The following is a 15,954-nucleotide window of genomic DNA, read 5'->3' on the forward strand; positions in this document are numbered from 1 at the left end:
TAAGTTTAATATTGAAAAAATAAAGACATTATGCAAAATACCTGAAAGGGCATTCCAGAAAAGAACCATGAGCTGTCTATATGAGATTCACACAGAAAATGATCATAAATCAGATGTTATATGGAGAACATCATGCACAGTAAAAAAAACCTCTAGTTTTTAATGCTATAAGTCTGTAAAGGCCTCTCATCTTGAATTACAGTATATAAGTCTTCAAGATAAGGACTTAGTCATAGAGCAAAATAAAGTAATTTATAATTAATTGAATTATGATGAACCAACAAAATATCTTTAAAGTACCTGCTCATTTGAGTTAATCCTCCATCACTCTGCATAAATAATACTTTCACTCCTTTCAAATTGTTTTTGAAGCCAGATGAAAATCCCTGAAATGTAAATATTTACCTTGAAACAAACATCTATTTAATGGAAACTAAATCAATTGGAAATAGCTTAGCATTAGTTTTAGTCATTATGCTTATATCACTAGGAATGAAATATTTGAATAAAATATATGTATTCATAAGCATAACCAAATTTTGGATTAAATCAAACCTATTACTTCAGTACTGAAGAGGATGATTCATTAACTAATTAATCAAGTGAGACATCACTTGATGGATAACAGGAGTAAGGGGCAATATGACTCAGGCTCCATAAATCAATGTGGTTCTGCAGGGATCACTACTCACAATTTTACTGCAACACTATATTATCTAATAGCAGAGTCATGAGGTTTGTATGCCAACACTGAAGAGACACAATGGTATAACTAAAACACCAAGATGTAATTCTACAGACACTGTTGTTCCCTAAAATATGAGACAAACAATTCTAGGATGCATTATTTAGTCTACATGACCATCTCAATAACAATTTACAGTAGACAAATGGTACTAAGAAAGAAATTTAAACATAAGCTTCTTAATTAACTGGACTTGTAGACATTGAAATGCATGTAAGGTCACGAGAATAGTAACATTTTAAATGATTTAACATGATGGCTTTCTATAATAGACCATCCACCTACAACATGACCATTTTCAATAAACTTATGAGTTTTATGAGGAAACATGCAACCCGCATTATTATCATTATTATTATTATTATTTGGCAGTTTAACCAGACCATTGAGTAATGACATTCAACTGTCATAAGTTAAGAAATTTCTCCAATGTTGAAATCTAAATATTATTCAAACAACTGTAGCTCTTCAAAAAAATTGATCACTGGGAAGCTTTCCCCAAATGATCTACTGATTCTGAATTTTGTTTTTGGTAGAAGTTTGAAAATTAGCACAAAACATAATCAACTATCAATGCAACCCTGCAAGCTATATTGACAGGGACCAGGTAATGAAGGTTATTTTCCAAACATCAAATATGCATGACCAATTTGAGGATGGGACAGAACTCCAATGTGACCCTCCATATATTTTGAAGAATGCCTCAGTCCAATGATGGGCATGGTCTGTTTCAACTCATTGATAAGACATTTATTAAAGATGATGGATTTTATGAATATTACCTTGTCACTGATGGAATATTATTTCAGCACTAGCTGAAAACCAGTTGTTACGACTTTTGCAAGGTGTAACTACTCTCCGCTAGTTATTGGAAGGGGTTAGCGGGGTAACCAGCAGTAGTAAACAACCATCACTTTTATTTCGGCTCGGTGGAGTAAAGATGTCTTTATCTTACGCTAAAACCTTCAAATAAAAAGATTTCTTTATCTATATTGAACTGGACTAAAAAGCCAAAACACTTTCCATTACTGGACTAAAAAGCCAAAACACTTTCCATTACTTACTATTTCTTTTTCAGGTGTGACTGCCCGTGAGAAGGTGGGTTTGTCCTGGTTTTGATGGACGCTGGTGCAGCATCTTCATGTCTGCTGAGGCAACGGATCATCACAGTCAGTCCTGCATATAGGGGTTACTCTTGCATGCAATAGTCTCCTTGTTCAGTGTGTAGGGAGTGTTTGGCTTCACAGTGGCTGAGGTTTGGTAGGCAATGGAAAAGAAGGCGAAGAGGGATTCTTCACCTTTGAAGTCAGCCTCGAAGGGGAAGAAACCTTGCCATTGCTCTCCATCAAATTTATCTCTCCATGACGACTCTGCCATTTGACTTCCACTGGAAGTCGGCCGTGTACGATTGGTGTCCATGTGACTGCAGGACAACTCTCTGTGTCGGGGGCTGCCATAGAGGAGTCTCTTTCTGACAACGCAGTTCTTCTGTTGGGGCTTTCCTTGTGGCTCATGGGTTCCACACGTGCAAGGAAAGGTTGCAAGAGGTCTTGCAGTTGGGCACGCAATAGGAGCTGATATTCTCCCAAGGGGATGATTCCTTAGGTCAAAGACTGAAAGTTGTGCGTGCTCGACTATCTTGACCTCAGCTTACGCTCGCCTCAACATTCACTTTGTTTCGACAGGTGGGCGTGCGCAGTTGCTGACAAGCACTCCTCAGAATGACTTGTTGGGTGATCCCTTCAGAGTGAACCCAGGGACTAGATTCGGCTACGTCCCAAGGTCAGCTCATCGCATCGATCTTTCAGGTGAGTTCGCTCAGCCGTTAGAGAGACTAAGGTAACTGTCCGGAGTTCCGGCTCTAGTTGTTGAACAACCTTCCCTCTGAGGGAGGGGCGTTTTTTACCCGGTGTTGGACAATCTTCCCTTTCAAGAGATAGATCCCCTTCACCGGCTTCTGCTCAGCAAGCTTCTTGTCCGAGAGGAGATTTGCCGACAGGAGCCAAAGGGGTCGATCTTAAGAAAGACAGCCTTCTCCTGAGTGGTCTCCCCTGAAGGGGATTGGACTCGTACATACTCAGCTCTACTCCACTAGAGCATAGCTTTTCGGAGCTAGATGATGATGGTAGAAAGCAATTGCCTGCAATCAATCTCTCTCCTCGTCGTGTCCACAGGACATAAGGTAGCACCATGTGCTATGTAAGGACAAGCTCTCGCGAGCTTGCTCTTGTAGTTTCTTCTCATAAGGAGGAACCTGCTTTGCTGCCTGCACGCAAGCGCTCAGCAACCACCTGCCCATCCTCTCCCTTAGGGGGAATGGTAGACAGCACGTCTTTCTCCTGTTGGGGATAAGACTAATAAAAGAGTTTCTTTTCTAGATGCGCTAGCAAGCAAGCGCTCTGACCAACTTCCAGTGGAAGTCTTGCGCATGCGTACCCTACCAACTAGCAAGGCGAGAGGGCAAGCTCTTTTGCAAGAGGAAGGCGATTGCTCTATTGCTACACACATTGCTCGTTTTAGCGAGTCTTCTCATCTAAACTCGCTAGCATTAGAAACCTTGTCTAGAGCAAGGGCGAGCTCTATCTAGCTAGCAAGCACTGTGCAATGGGAAGGTAAGCAAGAGTACACACATAGACTACCTATTACCTGTGGGAACTAATAAAGGTGTGCACTCACGTGCTCCTTGTCAGCCCTTGCCTCATCAGCGCTCACTCTATAGTTGGTCTACTTTGCGAGAGGAACGGCGAGTAGGTTTTTGCTCAAGCCGATCCTGGGATAGGAAAGGTTGACAGTGCAAACTTCCTCAGGGAAGACGAGCACAAGAAAGGGCGGGATCTTCCATTCTCTTGCCCCCTTCCTTTCCAGGATGCTTCCTCTAAGCCCAGGAAGCAGATGCAGGGTGTTCAATCAGGAATAATGCTACTCTCGAAGGACGCCCCTTGGTTTCTGGATCTTGTCCATGCAGTGGAGCAGGCAGTTTCAGGTTAGCCCACCCGTTCCCGAAATTCCTTCCCATGGCAATCCCACCATCCTGCTAGAATCCTCCCAGGGGAATGAAGGCCCATCTGATCCTAGGCATAGCAGTGATGCTAGGCAACCTCCTCCTCTATCCCTCCCCAAGACTCGGGTATCTTCAAGGTATCACAAGTACCTAAAGACCAAGGCTCCTACCAACCAAGACACAGTCTGGCAGAGGTTAGGAATGATTCCAATCATTCCTAAGAGGAGGAAAAGAAATCAAAGGGCAGGCACTCAACCTCCGGAGGATAGTGTACATCCTCGTACAAGCAGGGGATCAAGGTCCCTGAGGGAAGTAACGTTCACAGATTACTGTAGGCTTTTGCCTATAGAGTTGAGCCGATTGGAATCCTCTACTAAGGTGGCAGAGGTTCCTCATTCTGCTTCCTGTAAAGGATCAAAACCTAAAGAGTTAAAGATGAAGGACCGCTCCTCCCTTCTCGAGGGCTTTAACATTTGCCCGAGGGAATGGAAGAACACCAAAACGCTCCCTAAGAATTGGCGTTCTATGGATGAAAGTCAATCTCGAGTGGAACATTAATCCACATTAACATCTGGTTCCGTAAGCCTGGAGCATAGCAGACTTTCTACGAAGGCCTAGTCCTATTCCGGATGGTACAGGTACTCTGAAGACGACCTTGATCCTCCCCGGGCTGTTATGGGTGCCAACACAGAGGAAGAACCTTTCGATGACGGCTCTGAACATTCCGACAGAGTGCTGCAAGCGTCACCCAACCCCCAAGATCTCACCCCTGGAGCAGAATACAGATTGTCTCTTTCCGCAAGTCCTTGCTTGCATAAGGAAGGTAAAAAATATGGGGGAGCTGGATCAGATCCCACCGGAGGGGAAGGATATGGTCCTAGACCTCTTTTGTGATATGCCAGGAGCCACCAAAACAAAGGTAGCTTTGCCTTGGTCGAGGGGGTCGAGGGGGTCAAGGCGGCAAAGAAGAGCGTTTATACCCAACTGGCAGGAACTTTTCGATCTCTCCAATCGTGGATTCTTCTCATTTACTTCCTACATATGTCCGGCAGAGGAAGTACTACGAGATAATAGAGAGCGATCCATACCCTCTACCACTAGACCAGGCAATCTCGGCATTGACGCAGAACTGTTCTTTGACCAAACTGGTGATGCTGCCAGTACATTTCTCTGCGGGAGATGTTGCCAACATGGTACAGGTTGCAAGATGTTCCTTCCAATCCATTTCTTGGCTGGATTTCTGGTTGGGAATGGTAAGGTATTTCGTAAAGAACGAAGACCTCTCCATCCCTCTGAGGAAGGAAGTGCTGTTAGCCTTTCTTCACTCGGGGTCTAGAACCAAGTTCTTGACCAAAAATGTCGTCCAGAAGCGAGTCAACTCAGTTTTGAAGTGCTGCAATGCGGTGGTCTCAAAATTCCAGTCAGGTACCGAAGAGGAAAGTGATGAGGCTGCATAACGCCCGTTAGATGGACCTTCACTGTTCAACGTGGAGGACATTGAAGCGGTGGCAGAGATATGAAAGAAGGCAAGTCAGAACTCCCTTCTCCATAGGGCCATCACCTCATGCTCCCATTCAGCAGTACTTCTACCACAGAGATCTTCTATGGCTGACATTCAGGGACCGAAGTAGAAAACATTCCAGACAAAGCAGGCAGCGTAAGCGCAAGCCCCCAAACAGCCTTTTTGACTTAGAGGTTCAAGGAGTGGTTAAGGAGGTAGGAGGAACAGATGAGGACGTTTCTGCTAGGCATTCTGCAACCCATTCCACCAGGTGGATGCTTGAAGAGCAGAGGACAGAGGTGGGTGTTCCACAGAGCCGAGTCTTGGTCGGTTTCTGTATCAAGAGACTGATAAATCATTCCTTTCACGAACTCTCATCCTCCTTTGACTCTCCATCAAACAATGTCAGATTCCTACGAGAAGAGATCCACAAACGAGCAGGCCCTTCAGGCCGAGATCCACACCAGGCTAGAGAAGAATGCTCTCAAAGAGATCCTGGAAAGGTCCCTAGGCTTCTACAGTTGCCTATTTCTCGTAGAAAAGGCATCTGGAGGCCGGAGACCAGTCATCAATCTCTCAGCCTTGAACGAGTTTGTACATCAGGCCCCGTTCAAGAAAGTGACGGCCCAGACGGTGAAGACAGGCTGTCAAACCTCAGGACTTCATATGATTAGACCTCAAGGATGCATACTTCCAGTTCCCCATCCATCCATCCTCAAGGAAGTACCTAAGATTCACATTAGGAGGAAAGATATACCAATTCAAAGTGCTGTGTTTGGCCTGTTCACAGCACCACACGTTCACGAAGGTAATAACCCGTGTCCACTTGGGCACACAAGAACAGCATTCTTCTACTTTGTTATCCAGACAACAGGCTGATTCTGACAGACTCGAGGAAGTCCCTTCTCTTCCACGGAGACACACTTTTTACATTTTCACAAGATTTGGGGATCACGGTAAATTACGAGAAGTCCTATCTGCAACCATCTCAAGACTTGGTATACCTAGGAATGAGAATCAGGACCAAACTAGGCAAGATCTTTCCATCAGAGGAACGAATAAAGAGGCTGCTGGGACGCTTATCTTCTCTAGAGAAGTTAGTTTCGAACAGTCGTCTCATGCGTGTTCAGGCCGAAGACGACACAGGAAAAGGGACATTGCAGCAGGCTCTCCCAGTGTTCAATTCTTCACGCAGGTGGTTTAAAAAATTCAAGACAGTCTGACATTCATTTGGTGGTGCAACATGGGGAGGCTGCCAGCTTGGGCATGAAAGCGGCCGAAGCCTTTGTTAAGACATTCGACAATTTGACTACCTGAAGGCTAAAGTTCCCAGCAAGTCTTCAACAGTGACAAAATTGGGCTTTTTTGGAAAAAAAAATGCTTTATCAGACCTACATCACAGTGGAAGAGAAGTAGCTGCCCAGGCATAAGCCTATGAAGGACAGGCTTACCCTTGCACTCTGTGCAAACACCAGTGGGGATTGTAATGTTAAGCCCCTACTGGTGTACCATTAGGAGACTATTCGAGCCTTCAAGTCCCACAAGTGCTGTTCAAGGAGAATCTTCCAGTGATGTGGAGGGCTAATCCAAAAGCCTGGGTAACGCAGCTGTTCTTTGCCAAGTGAGTAAACCTCTGTTTCAGTCCAACTGTAAAAAAATATTTGGAAGAGATTCGCCTACCTCTGAAATGTCTGCTGGTGTTGACCAATGCCCCTGCCCACCCTCCTGGCCTTGAGGAAGATATCCTTCTGGACTATTCCTTTATCGAGGGGCTCTACCTTCCACCTAACACCCCTTTCCTCCAGCCCATGGACCAGCAAGTGATTTTGAACTTCAAAATACTGTAATTCTATAAAAAAAATATCTCTTAGAGATATTTTAAAATCGCCAATAGCACAAACCTCACCCTGCATAAATTTTGAACGAGCATTTCGATATTGTGATATGCCTCCAACTCATAGATCAAGCTTGGCAGGAGGGTTCGAGGCACACCTTGAACTCTTTGTGGAAGAAACTATAACCTGATGCCGTCTCCTCACGAAACTTCGAGGGATTCAACGTAGGCTTACGTGAAGGCAAAGCCAAAACTACTGACGACCCGGAACCTGTTCCGCGTAAAGTTGAGGAAATCATTGCACTCGGGAGGTTCACTGGTCTGGACATCGATGAGGGTGACCTTAATGAGCTTTTAAAGGAACACCAAGAGGAGCTTATGACGGACAACCTGAAAGAGTTGAAGACCACGCATGTGAATGTCGTTCAGGAACAATTCTTTAGCAGCAATGGGGAGGATACATCTACGACTACGACAACGGCAGAAATCAAGGAGATGCTATATCATTATTATGAAATGCCAGAGTTCATAGAAAAGAAACACCCCCGAAAAGGTTTAAATACATTGTGTTCTTGCTCAATGTAATGACATTTGCCTGACTCATTTCAAGTACATTTTAAAAAATAGGCAGAACCAAGCTACCTTGAATAATTAACTTTTAAAGAGGCATTTAGTAGGCCAAGGTGAAGCTCAAAGTGATCTGAAAAAACTGAAAAGTAGAAGTGATGAAGAAACTGAAGAAATTTAGAAAGTACAAAATGTGAAGTAGAAAAATAAAAGAATTAGAAAAAGGCAAAAAAAAAAAAAAAAAAGGAATTTAATTTTAAAAGTTTCTCGTAAAGTTAACTGCTAATGTTTTCTTCCAATTGTTAACGTGCTTTGTACAGTGAAGTGTTCATGTTTTCTGCCATTTGTTAATGAGTTTCATAAAATTAAGTGTTCATGTTTTCTCCCACTTGTTAATGTATTCTGCCATTTGTCCTCCTCCGCTGACGCCATTTTTGCTTTTGGACATCGCCTCATTCGAAAGGCAAGGTTTTACATTTTTGTTTTTCATTTATTATAGCATTATTTCTAATAACTACTTCATTTACAGGTATTAATGGTTAGGTTAGGTATTGAATTATTCAAATGTAGAGTATTTGGTTGTATATCATTGTGGTTAGTACAGTACTGTATAGCTTTATTACAAAATTTAATGTGGTCTTTTTGTAGAGCTTGGTAAAAATAAGGCGATTTACATGTAAAACTGCCCTCATTATCCGAAAAAATCATGATACGAAAGCCACTCCAGAACGGATTAATTTTATATCTAGAGGTATACTGTCTTACATAAACTAATTCTTGGCTCCAAGGTTCTTTTAGTGGGCAAAAAGGTTCTCTACATAACAGCAGATACTCCTACAGAAACTTTGTTCCAATATTAATTTCCTTTGTATGATCAAAGTAAAAGCTCTAAATAAATATTAATAGGCTCCCATTACATGAATGCCTTCTTACAAACACTGAACTATATTTCCTACAAACATACAGCATTATAAATGTGTGGGATATTTTACCTTCAAATAAGATTTTATGTGAGGAGTGAGATATGCATCTGAACAAGCAGTAAACCCTCGAGGAACAGCTTTAACCATTGGAATAACAGATGATGAGAGAGACACATGTTTAAAACCTAGTTCTTGGGCAATTTCACCCACTTTGTCTTCATGATTTTTGTACCTGCAACAAATAAAACATGAATTAAAGTACATACTTTACATAGATTCCCAGCCTTTTTGTGGATGAGCTTTAACATTTAACTTGTGTAAAAGTGAAGCATATTCTAAATTTGTAACTAACAATAGAAACAAAGTTTCTTAATAAACTGTTAAAAATTTATATTTCTAAGGTTATATTTGGTGTCAGCTTCCATACAGGGAATCAGTCACTATTCCCAGTGATGGTTTATATGCTGTTAGGTTTGAAGTAATTAGGTTGATTTTCTCTATTATTAGTATTTGTCTATGAACTCATAAAATATTATGAGCAGTCAGGAATGACACAATGTGTTTTTTATTGTTTTGTGCTGTTGGATAGGCCCTAAAAAGCCTACTTTGGCCAAATGTTTGAGCCATTACACCTGTTATACAAATTAGTCTGAATTTTTTCTCCAAAATAAACATATGAATTACCCTTGGAAGCTGTCCAAATATGCAATGACTTCCTTTTTTCCTTATACTGTATTCAAAATCTTTTGTAATTGTGTTTATCAAGAAATTTGAAGTATCCCATTTGAAATTAGCTAAATTACTTAAATCATGATTAACTGAACTATTACATAACTTGATGTACTGAAAAATTAGCTATAGTCCATAGCCTCCCTTAGCTTTCAAATTCATACACAAAAACTTTGATTGTCCTAATTCATAAAGCTAAAGATACACAATGCACTTCAAAATAGACTTTACACTAACTAATCCAATTCAAAGAGAGTAGATGGTGCAGTTAGTCTTTTGACCAAAAAGTTTAGATCCTCAGCATCAAGATTCTTAAAATTTTACAAATGTCCCTCACATATAAACAAACATATTACCTACTACAGTATAACTTACCATACACTAGGATATAAAGTGCAGTCTACACCTTTGAACATACCACTTAAGTCCATTTATACCCATTAACTTATATAAGACTATGAAATATCTTATAATGAAACTCCAAAAACAAATTTGTTTCAAACTCAAACCCATTGTTCATTGACTACATTCTTCATATTTGAACATCCTGACACTGGAAAAAAACACATATGCCATCCGTATCCTCAAATTCACAGCAGGTAATTTCCTCCCTCTTTTGTATTTGCAACTCTATTAACAGAAGCACAGAATCCCAACTCTGTTTTTACTACTGCCATATTGCTTTAAGCTCTTTATTTTATTCTTTCTTCTACTTACCTTCATTTCCTTATGTTCATCTTCATTTTAGGTTTTGAGAGATCACTTACTAACTACTGTACTATGCCTAACAAATCATTAATATTTCCGGGAGTGAGTCTTTTTACTTGTCGTTTGTTGTTTCCCTAGTGTTTTCTGAGAAAATTGTTTCTGAGCTGAGGTTAGCATTAGCTCTACTGATTACAAGAATTTATTTGGAAATATTAAAACTATTTTCTGGTGTCTATAAACTAGGTTTAATGTTCCAGTAACTTGTATAGGGATTTGCCTAAAAAAAAAATTTCATTCTGTTCCTATCTTTGGTATTTTCTTGATAACACAGATGACAAAGCTAAAGGTGACTCAACATCAGACGGACTGGAAACAATATGACAAAAGCATAAGCAAAGAGCTTTTTGGAATGTATGAAGAGCTCTTTGCTTCAAATAAAAATGCTTCTAGAAGAATATTTCTATATCATAATTTATAAACTTAGAAAATATCAGTAGAACAGTACAGTACTGTATCAATATTCTTTATACGTACAGGTACTGTATATATTAACTGTACAGTACGGTACATTATGAACAGAAAGTACCCATAATCTATGTTAGTGTAATTAAAATAAACCAAGCAGGTTCATATAGTAAAGGTAAGTGTGTTACCTCACAACAAGATGTGTTTCAGGACCAGATAACCCTCATCCCCTTACTTACCATTGTTGTTTTCATTCAGCTGAACAGCCTGCCTAGATGTGTATCAACAATTCTTTCAGCTATTGCTATTTAATATAATACTTTTAAAATTGTTAATAAATTCTAATTCTGTTGTACACTTATCAAGACATTTTTATCTATTGCACATACAGGTGCTTATATGTAGATGAAAGTTGTATGTAGGTGAATTAATATAATCTTTTTTTTCTATTACTTTGTTATCATTAATAAATTTTGAGTATTTCATTTAGGCTTCATATTAATATAGCTTTCCCTGCCTAAACCGCCAATGAAAAATATTAAGGGCTAGGCTAGACTTCGTGAGTATGCTTTACATCTAATATTCACCTTCACCATGGGGGATTCTCTAAGACCCTGGATTTAAGGTTCTCCTTTTAGTACAGATATATAAGACAATCCTCTAATTTGATAGGAATTCTTGAAGATTTAAAGATTGTCTCATCTACGAAAATATAGTTACTTCTAGTTTTTATATACAATCAACTAGGATTAGTTTTTTCTTATTGGGATTTTTTTTTTTTATTCTGGAGCCATTTCTACCTTAGCTACAAAAGGCAATGTCACTGACCTTTGGATTGAACTTCATGGTGTAAGACTAATGTATCATAATCCTAATTGATTAGTTTATTGTATTGTATTATTTATTTGTTTGCTATAATGTATCAATCTTGTTCACTTCAAATACAATTAAAATTTTCAAATGTTTTTGTGAAATGTACTCTCAGCATAACACCAGTAGACCCTCAGCTCATCAGGGTGTGGCCTTCATTGGTAATTCTATATAATTTTTGTTCCAGCATGAATTTTACATAATGTTCAATAGCAGATTTATCAGTAAAACACACCCCTTCTCAAAAACCATAATGTTAATTTAGCTGTTAAGTAGCAAAGTACAGTAAAATAAGTTGAGGTGCTCAATTCATTTGTCACAGAGTAACTTTGCCCATGTATTATCTTACAGGAGTATCAGGTCTGTAAAGTACTACTCTATGTGGATACATGGGCACTAACAAGGAAAATGGAAGATATTTTATTAAGAGTAACTTTAAAATTTTAATATTCATGGCTGGAGTACAGATACAATTCTAAGATTCATGGCTGGAGTGGAAAAGGAGCTACAGTACAGTATGGTTAACAAGATTTTAAAGGAGAGATATGGTGTCCAGAAGCTACGAAAAGACCAAGAACTCATAAGATTGAATAGGTTTGGATAAGTGATGAGGAGAGATGAGGAACAATTAGTAAACTTAGAAGTAGCACGACAAAAAAAAATCTGTACAAAGGCTCAGGACACAAAAAAAAAAAAAATAAATAAATAAATAAATAAATAAAATTAGAGTAATTTGTATTTTTCCTTGTTATACAAACATGATTTCTTTAAATAGGGATAGGTTCTCAGCCCAAGCTGGAATGGCATTTGAAATCTTTATCAAGGTAGTTAACGGCAGTTGGTGAGAGAGGGCAAGAAGCCCTGCCCCTCCATGTGTCGGAAATTCAGCACTTTTGACTTTTTGGCCCAGGACTGAGAGGGGTGGTTAAGGTGGGAAGTTTATCTTGATGGACTCAGGTTTGTATAGAGAGGAAAAATAAAAATATCTTTTAGATTTTTTAATCAATCCTATGCATATGCAAACTTTTATATTTCAAATAGGGAGAATCACTGATTGGTGAGTCAAAAGTCCCTCCCCTTAGAACTGAACTAGTTGGTTCTATTTTTTTCAAAAGGAGTCATTATACTTGTACCAGATCTTGATACGGAACTAAAACATGATTTGCACGTGACCAAATGAGAGATCCCTTCTCTAAAAGGGGATATTAGTCCGGAATAATATACTACCTAGTGTATGATGATCAATAGGTTGGTATAAATTCCCACATCCTCTAACTCGTTAGGGAGGATTGGGGGAGATACTTCTTTAGATCTAAAACTGGACCTCAGAACTGTAGCTTACCAACATCAAGTATGATCAGGTACTTTTGAGAAGGGGGAGGGGCACCACTGAGAACATCTCTGGAGTCACTAACACTGGGAACACATTGACCACACCTTTCACTAATGTACTCGTGTCACAAAGGGACACAAGGGGAATGGTAGCCTTAGCTTCCAGCTCCCTCAAAGAGTCATAAAGGGCCTACCTGAAAAACTTAAAGAGGCTCAAGCTCTTCTTAGGTTAAACTCGTCGTCAGCGGTCTTGTAGTGGAACGGGAGAAGAGCCTCCAATCTTCAATGTGGTACGGCTAATACTGGGGAACCCCACATGCCACAAGAACCTGAAAAATCTGTCGAGCTGGCTCCGAGGGCTCGTTGCTCCTTATGCATACTCCCTGGGAACTCAGACAGGGGCGTATGTGCAGGAGCAACAGTAGCAGATGCACGCAATGAATGAACAGAGGAAGCAAAGACTTCGGTGTCTTCTTGGGCACTGCCAGGACTGACCCCAGAGAAGGCTTAGCTTTATTCCTCAACCTCAAGGCATATGCCTGCCACTGCACAGGAGGCCACAGTTTACACTCGACACATGGGAATACCTGAGAATATTCATGCCACCTACAAGAAGCACACAAGAGTATGTTTCTACAGCAGGTTTAAACCAATTGCAATTTCCACCCTTTCTCCAATAAGTATGAATCTCATGCCTCACATCCATTGCAACCAATTGCCAGCATTCACTTCTTTAAAGAAAAATAAAGACAAAAATGACAAATTTGGAATGAGCTGTATTTTTTCTAACTATAAAAACCTGAAGCTCTTTACATATGAGTATCATTTTGATGAGCTGAAACCAGCAGTTAAAGTTTTGCGAGGTGTAATCATCCTCCGATGGTTATAGGGGGGTAGACCAACCACCCCGGTTACACAAGCACTAGTAAACAATCATCACTTCGCAATTGCAGCAGGACTTCTGGGGGAAGGTATTGGTGGGACTAGTATGTGTAAAGAGCTTCAAGTTTGTATACTGTAGTTAAGAAAAATACAAATTATTCCAAATTTCGTTTGTTCCGACACTAGATACAAACCTTAGGTTCTTTACATAGGAGACTCATCTCATGGTGGGTGAAGTACCTGAAACCAACTGGTTGGAAACTGATCCAGGGTGTCCTTTTGTGCTCTGTTTAGAGGAAACACTGACACCTCATGATCCTAATAGATGACAGCCTGGCCAATCGGTGCTAGCGTAGAATTTAGCAATGCGACTTGACCAGGTATGCATAAAAGTGAAGCTAAATCCCTCACTTAACCTCGACATTGCCCAACTCCACCTCACATAGAGGACGGAGACATACATACATCCATACACATATACATATACATTCACATACTGTATACATTTACACATACACACACACACATATACATATATATATATATATAAATTTATATATATATATATGTATATATATATATATATATATAAATTTATATATATATATATATATATATATATATATATATATATATATATATATATATATTCTTACAAAGCTGGTCTAGTGTAAAGTAAATAATTTATTCATGTATTTCATTTGTGTATTTAAGAGGCAAATAGCCAGCTCTTAAGGTGAGTTCCTTTCATGTAGGTGTAAGTTTTGTATGTAAATTATGTAAGACTTTTGTTGTTAATTTGATTGTATTTCATCATTCAAGTCAGTATATGTAAATTTACATTATTTTTAAGAATTAGCTTTTAATTTCATGTACCTGTATTTTGTTACAAAGTCTTGCGTAAACTGTTTAAGAGTGTTATATGACCCTATGAGGTATGAATGAGGGCTTATGTAATTTTTTGTTTTCATGAGGTATTGTGTCATGTTTGTGAGAAAATACTTAAGGGGGTATAGTAAGAAAAACACAAAATCCTGAAAAAATTCACTGAGCTTTGTATCGCAATGGAGAATGCATATACAAACCATTTTGTCAAAAATCCTCTTACTTTCATAGTTACAGGGTAATTATTAAAAGTAACTCAATAAACTATAGACATTGTTCCCTACAAGAAAATGCAGTATTTCTTCTGTTATTGTAAATTTTGATAATCATTACATTTTAATGGAAAAGAAATTGTGAATAATGGCATCTGTATAGCTTCTACGAGTCACAAACGATGTATTACACGGTAAATTACACCCTTCGCCCTTCAGTCCCACCACAAACCTCAGAGTGTACATGCCTGAGTTTGACCTCCGACATTCACTAATTTTCACGTTTGTTTTTCTCGTTTTAGGCTAGAATTTTATCATTTCAAAGAGGAAAAGTTAATTTCAACATCTTGCTAACATAAGGAAGAAGAAAATTTGCTCTATTAAGAGTTCAGAAGAGGGGTTAACATTGGCAGAGAGAGAGAGAGAGAGAGAGAGAGAGAGAGAGAGAGAGAGAGAGAGAGAGAGAGAGAGAGAGAGACAGACAGAGAGAGAGAGAGAGAGAGAGGTGGATGGAGAAGTGACGGCCTTGCCTGACACAAGCAAAAAACACCAGATATTGAGGAAAAGGATCTTCGTTTATGAGTAAATTATGGTAAATAACTTTGTCTTTGTTTATCAATATCCAAAAAAGAACATAAAATTCATAATAATCAGGATTTATCGATATTATCTTTGCAAAAATACAAAGAAAAACTTTGAACGCCCTCTGACATTCACTAATTCGGCAAGAATTTCATCATTTCAAAGAAGAAAAGATAATTTCCATATTTTGCTAACATAAGGAAGAAGAAAATTCGCTCTAATAAGAGTTTAAAAGAGGATAATACTGAGAGAGAGAGAGAGAGAGAGAGAGAGAGAGAGAGAGAGAGAGAGAGAGAGAGAGAGAGAGAGAGAGAGAGCCTTGCCTCACAGGAGAAAAAAGAAGCAAGATATTGAGCGAAAAGATCTTCAATAATGATTAAAATTATGAAATAACTTTTTTATTAATACCAAAAAAAGAACAAGATTCATAATAATCATGATTTATTAATATTATCTTTGTAAAAATACAAAGAAAAACTTTGAATGCCTGTATCCCAAAACTATACAGTACTTATTGCCCTTCAAATTCAATAGTCTCCCTTAGTTTTAAAGATATAGCATTGAACTTTGGTATATGAATTAGAAATACATTATAAAACGATGAAATAAAGACATTTTTTCCTATTTTTGTTTTGTATATTTTTTCTTTAATTTTTCCCCGATTTTTAGGGTTTATTTTTTTACCATAATAAAAAAATTCATTTCTGGCCGAATAATC

The 15,954-nt window shown here is 38.9% G+C and overlaps 1 protein-coding gene across 1 annotated transcript in view; it reads right to left on the reverse strand.

The window, feature by feature from the left end:
- The window catches only part of LOC137640084 (5-oxoprolinase), a 547,197-nt gene that overhangs the window by 431,540 nt on the left and 99,703 nt on the right, over window positions 1–15,954 (reverse strand). The window contains exons 4-5 of the mRNA XM_068372538.1: window positions 8,641–8,803; window positions 301–386 (exon numbers count right to left, since the gene is read on the reverse strand). Of these exons, the coding sequence (XP_068228639.1) occupies window positions 301–386; window positions 8,641–8,803 (249 nt within the window). The remainder of the gene's footprint in view (window positions 1–300; window positions 387–8,640; window positions 8,804–15,954) is intronic.

This window comes from Palaemon carinicauda, chromosome 4 (genome assembly GCF_036898095.1).
Source record: "Palaemon carinicauda isolate YSFRI2023 chromosome 4, ASM3689809v2, whole genome shotgun sequence".
Lineage (NCBI taxonomy): Eukaryota > Metazoa > Arthropoda > Malacostraca > Decapoda > Palaemonidae > Palaemon > Palaemon carinicauda.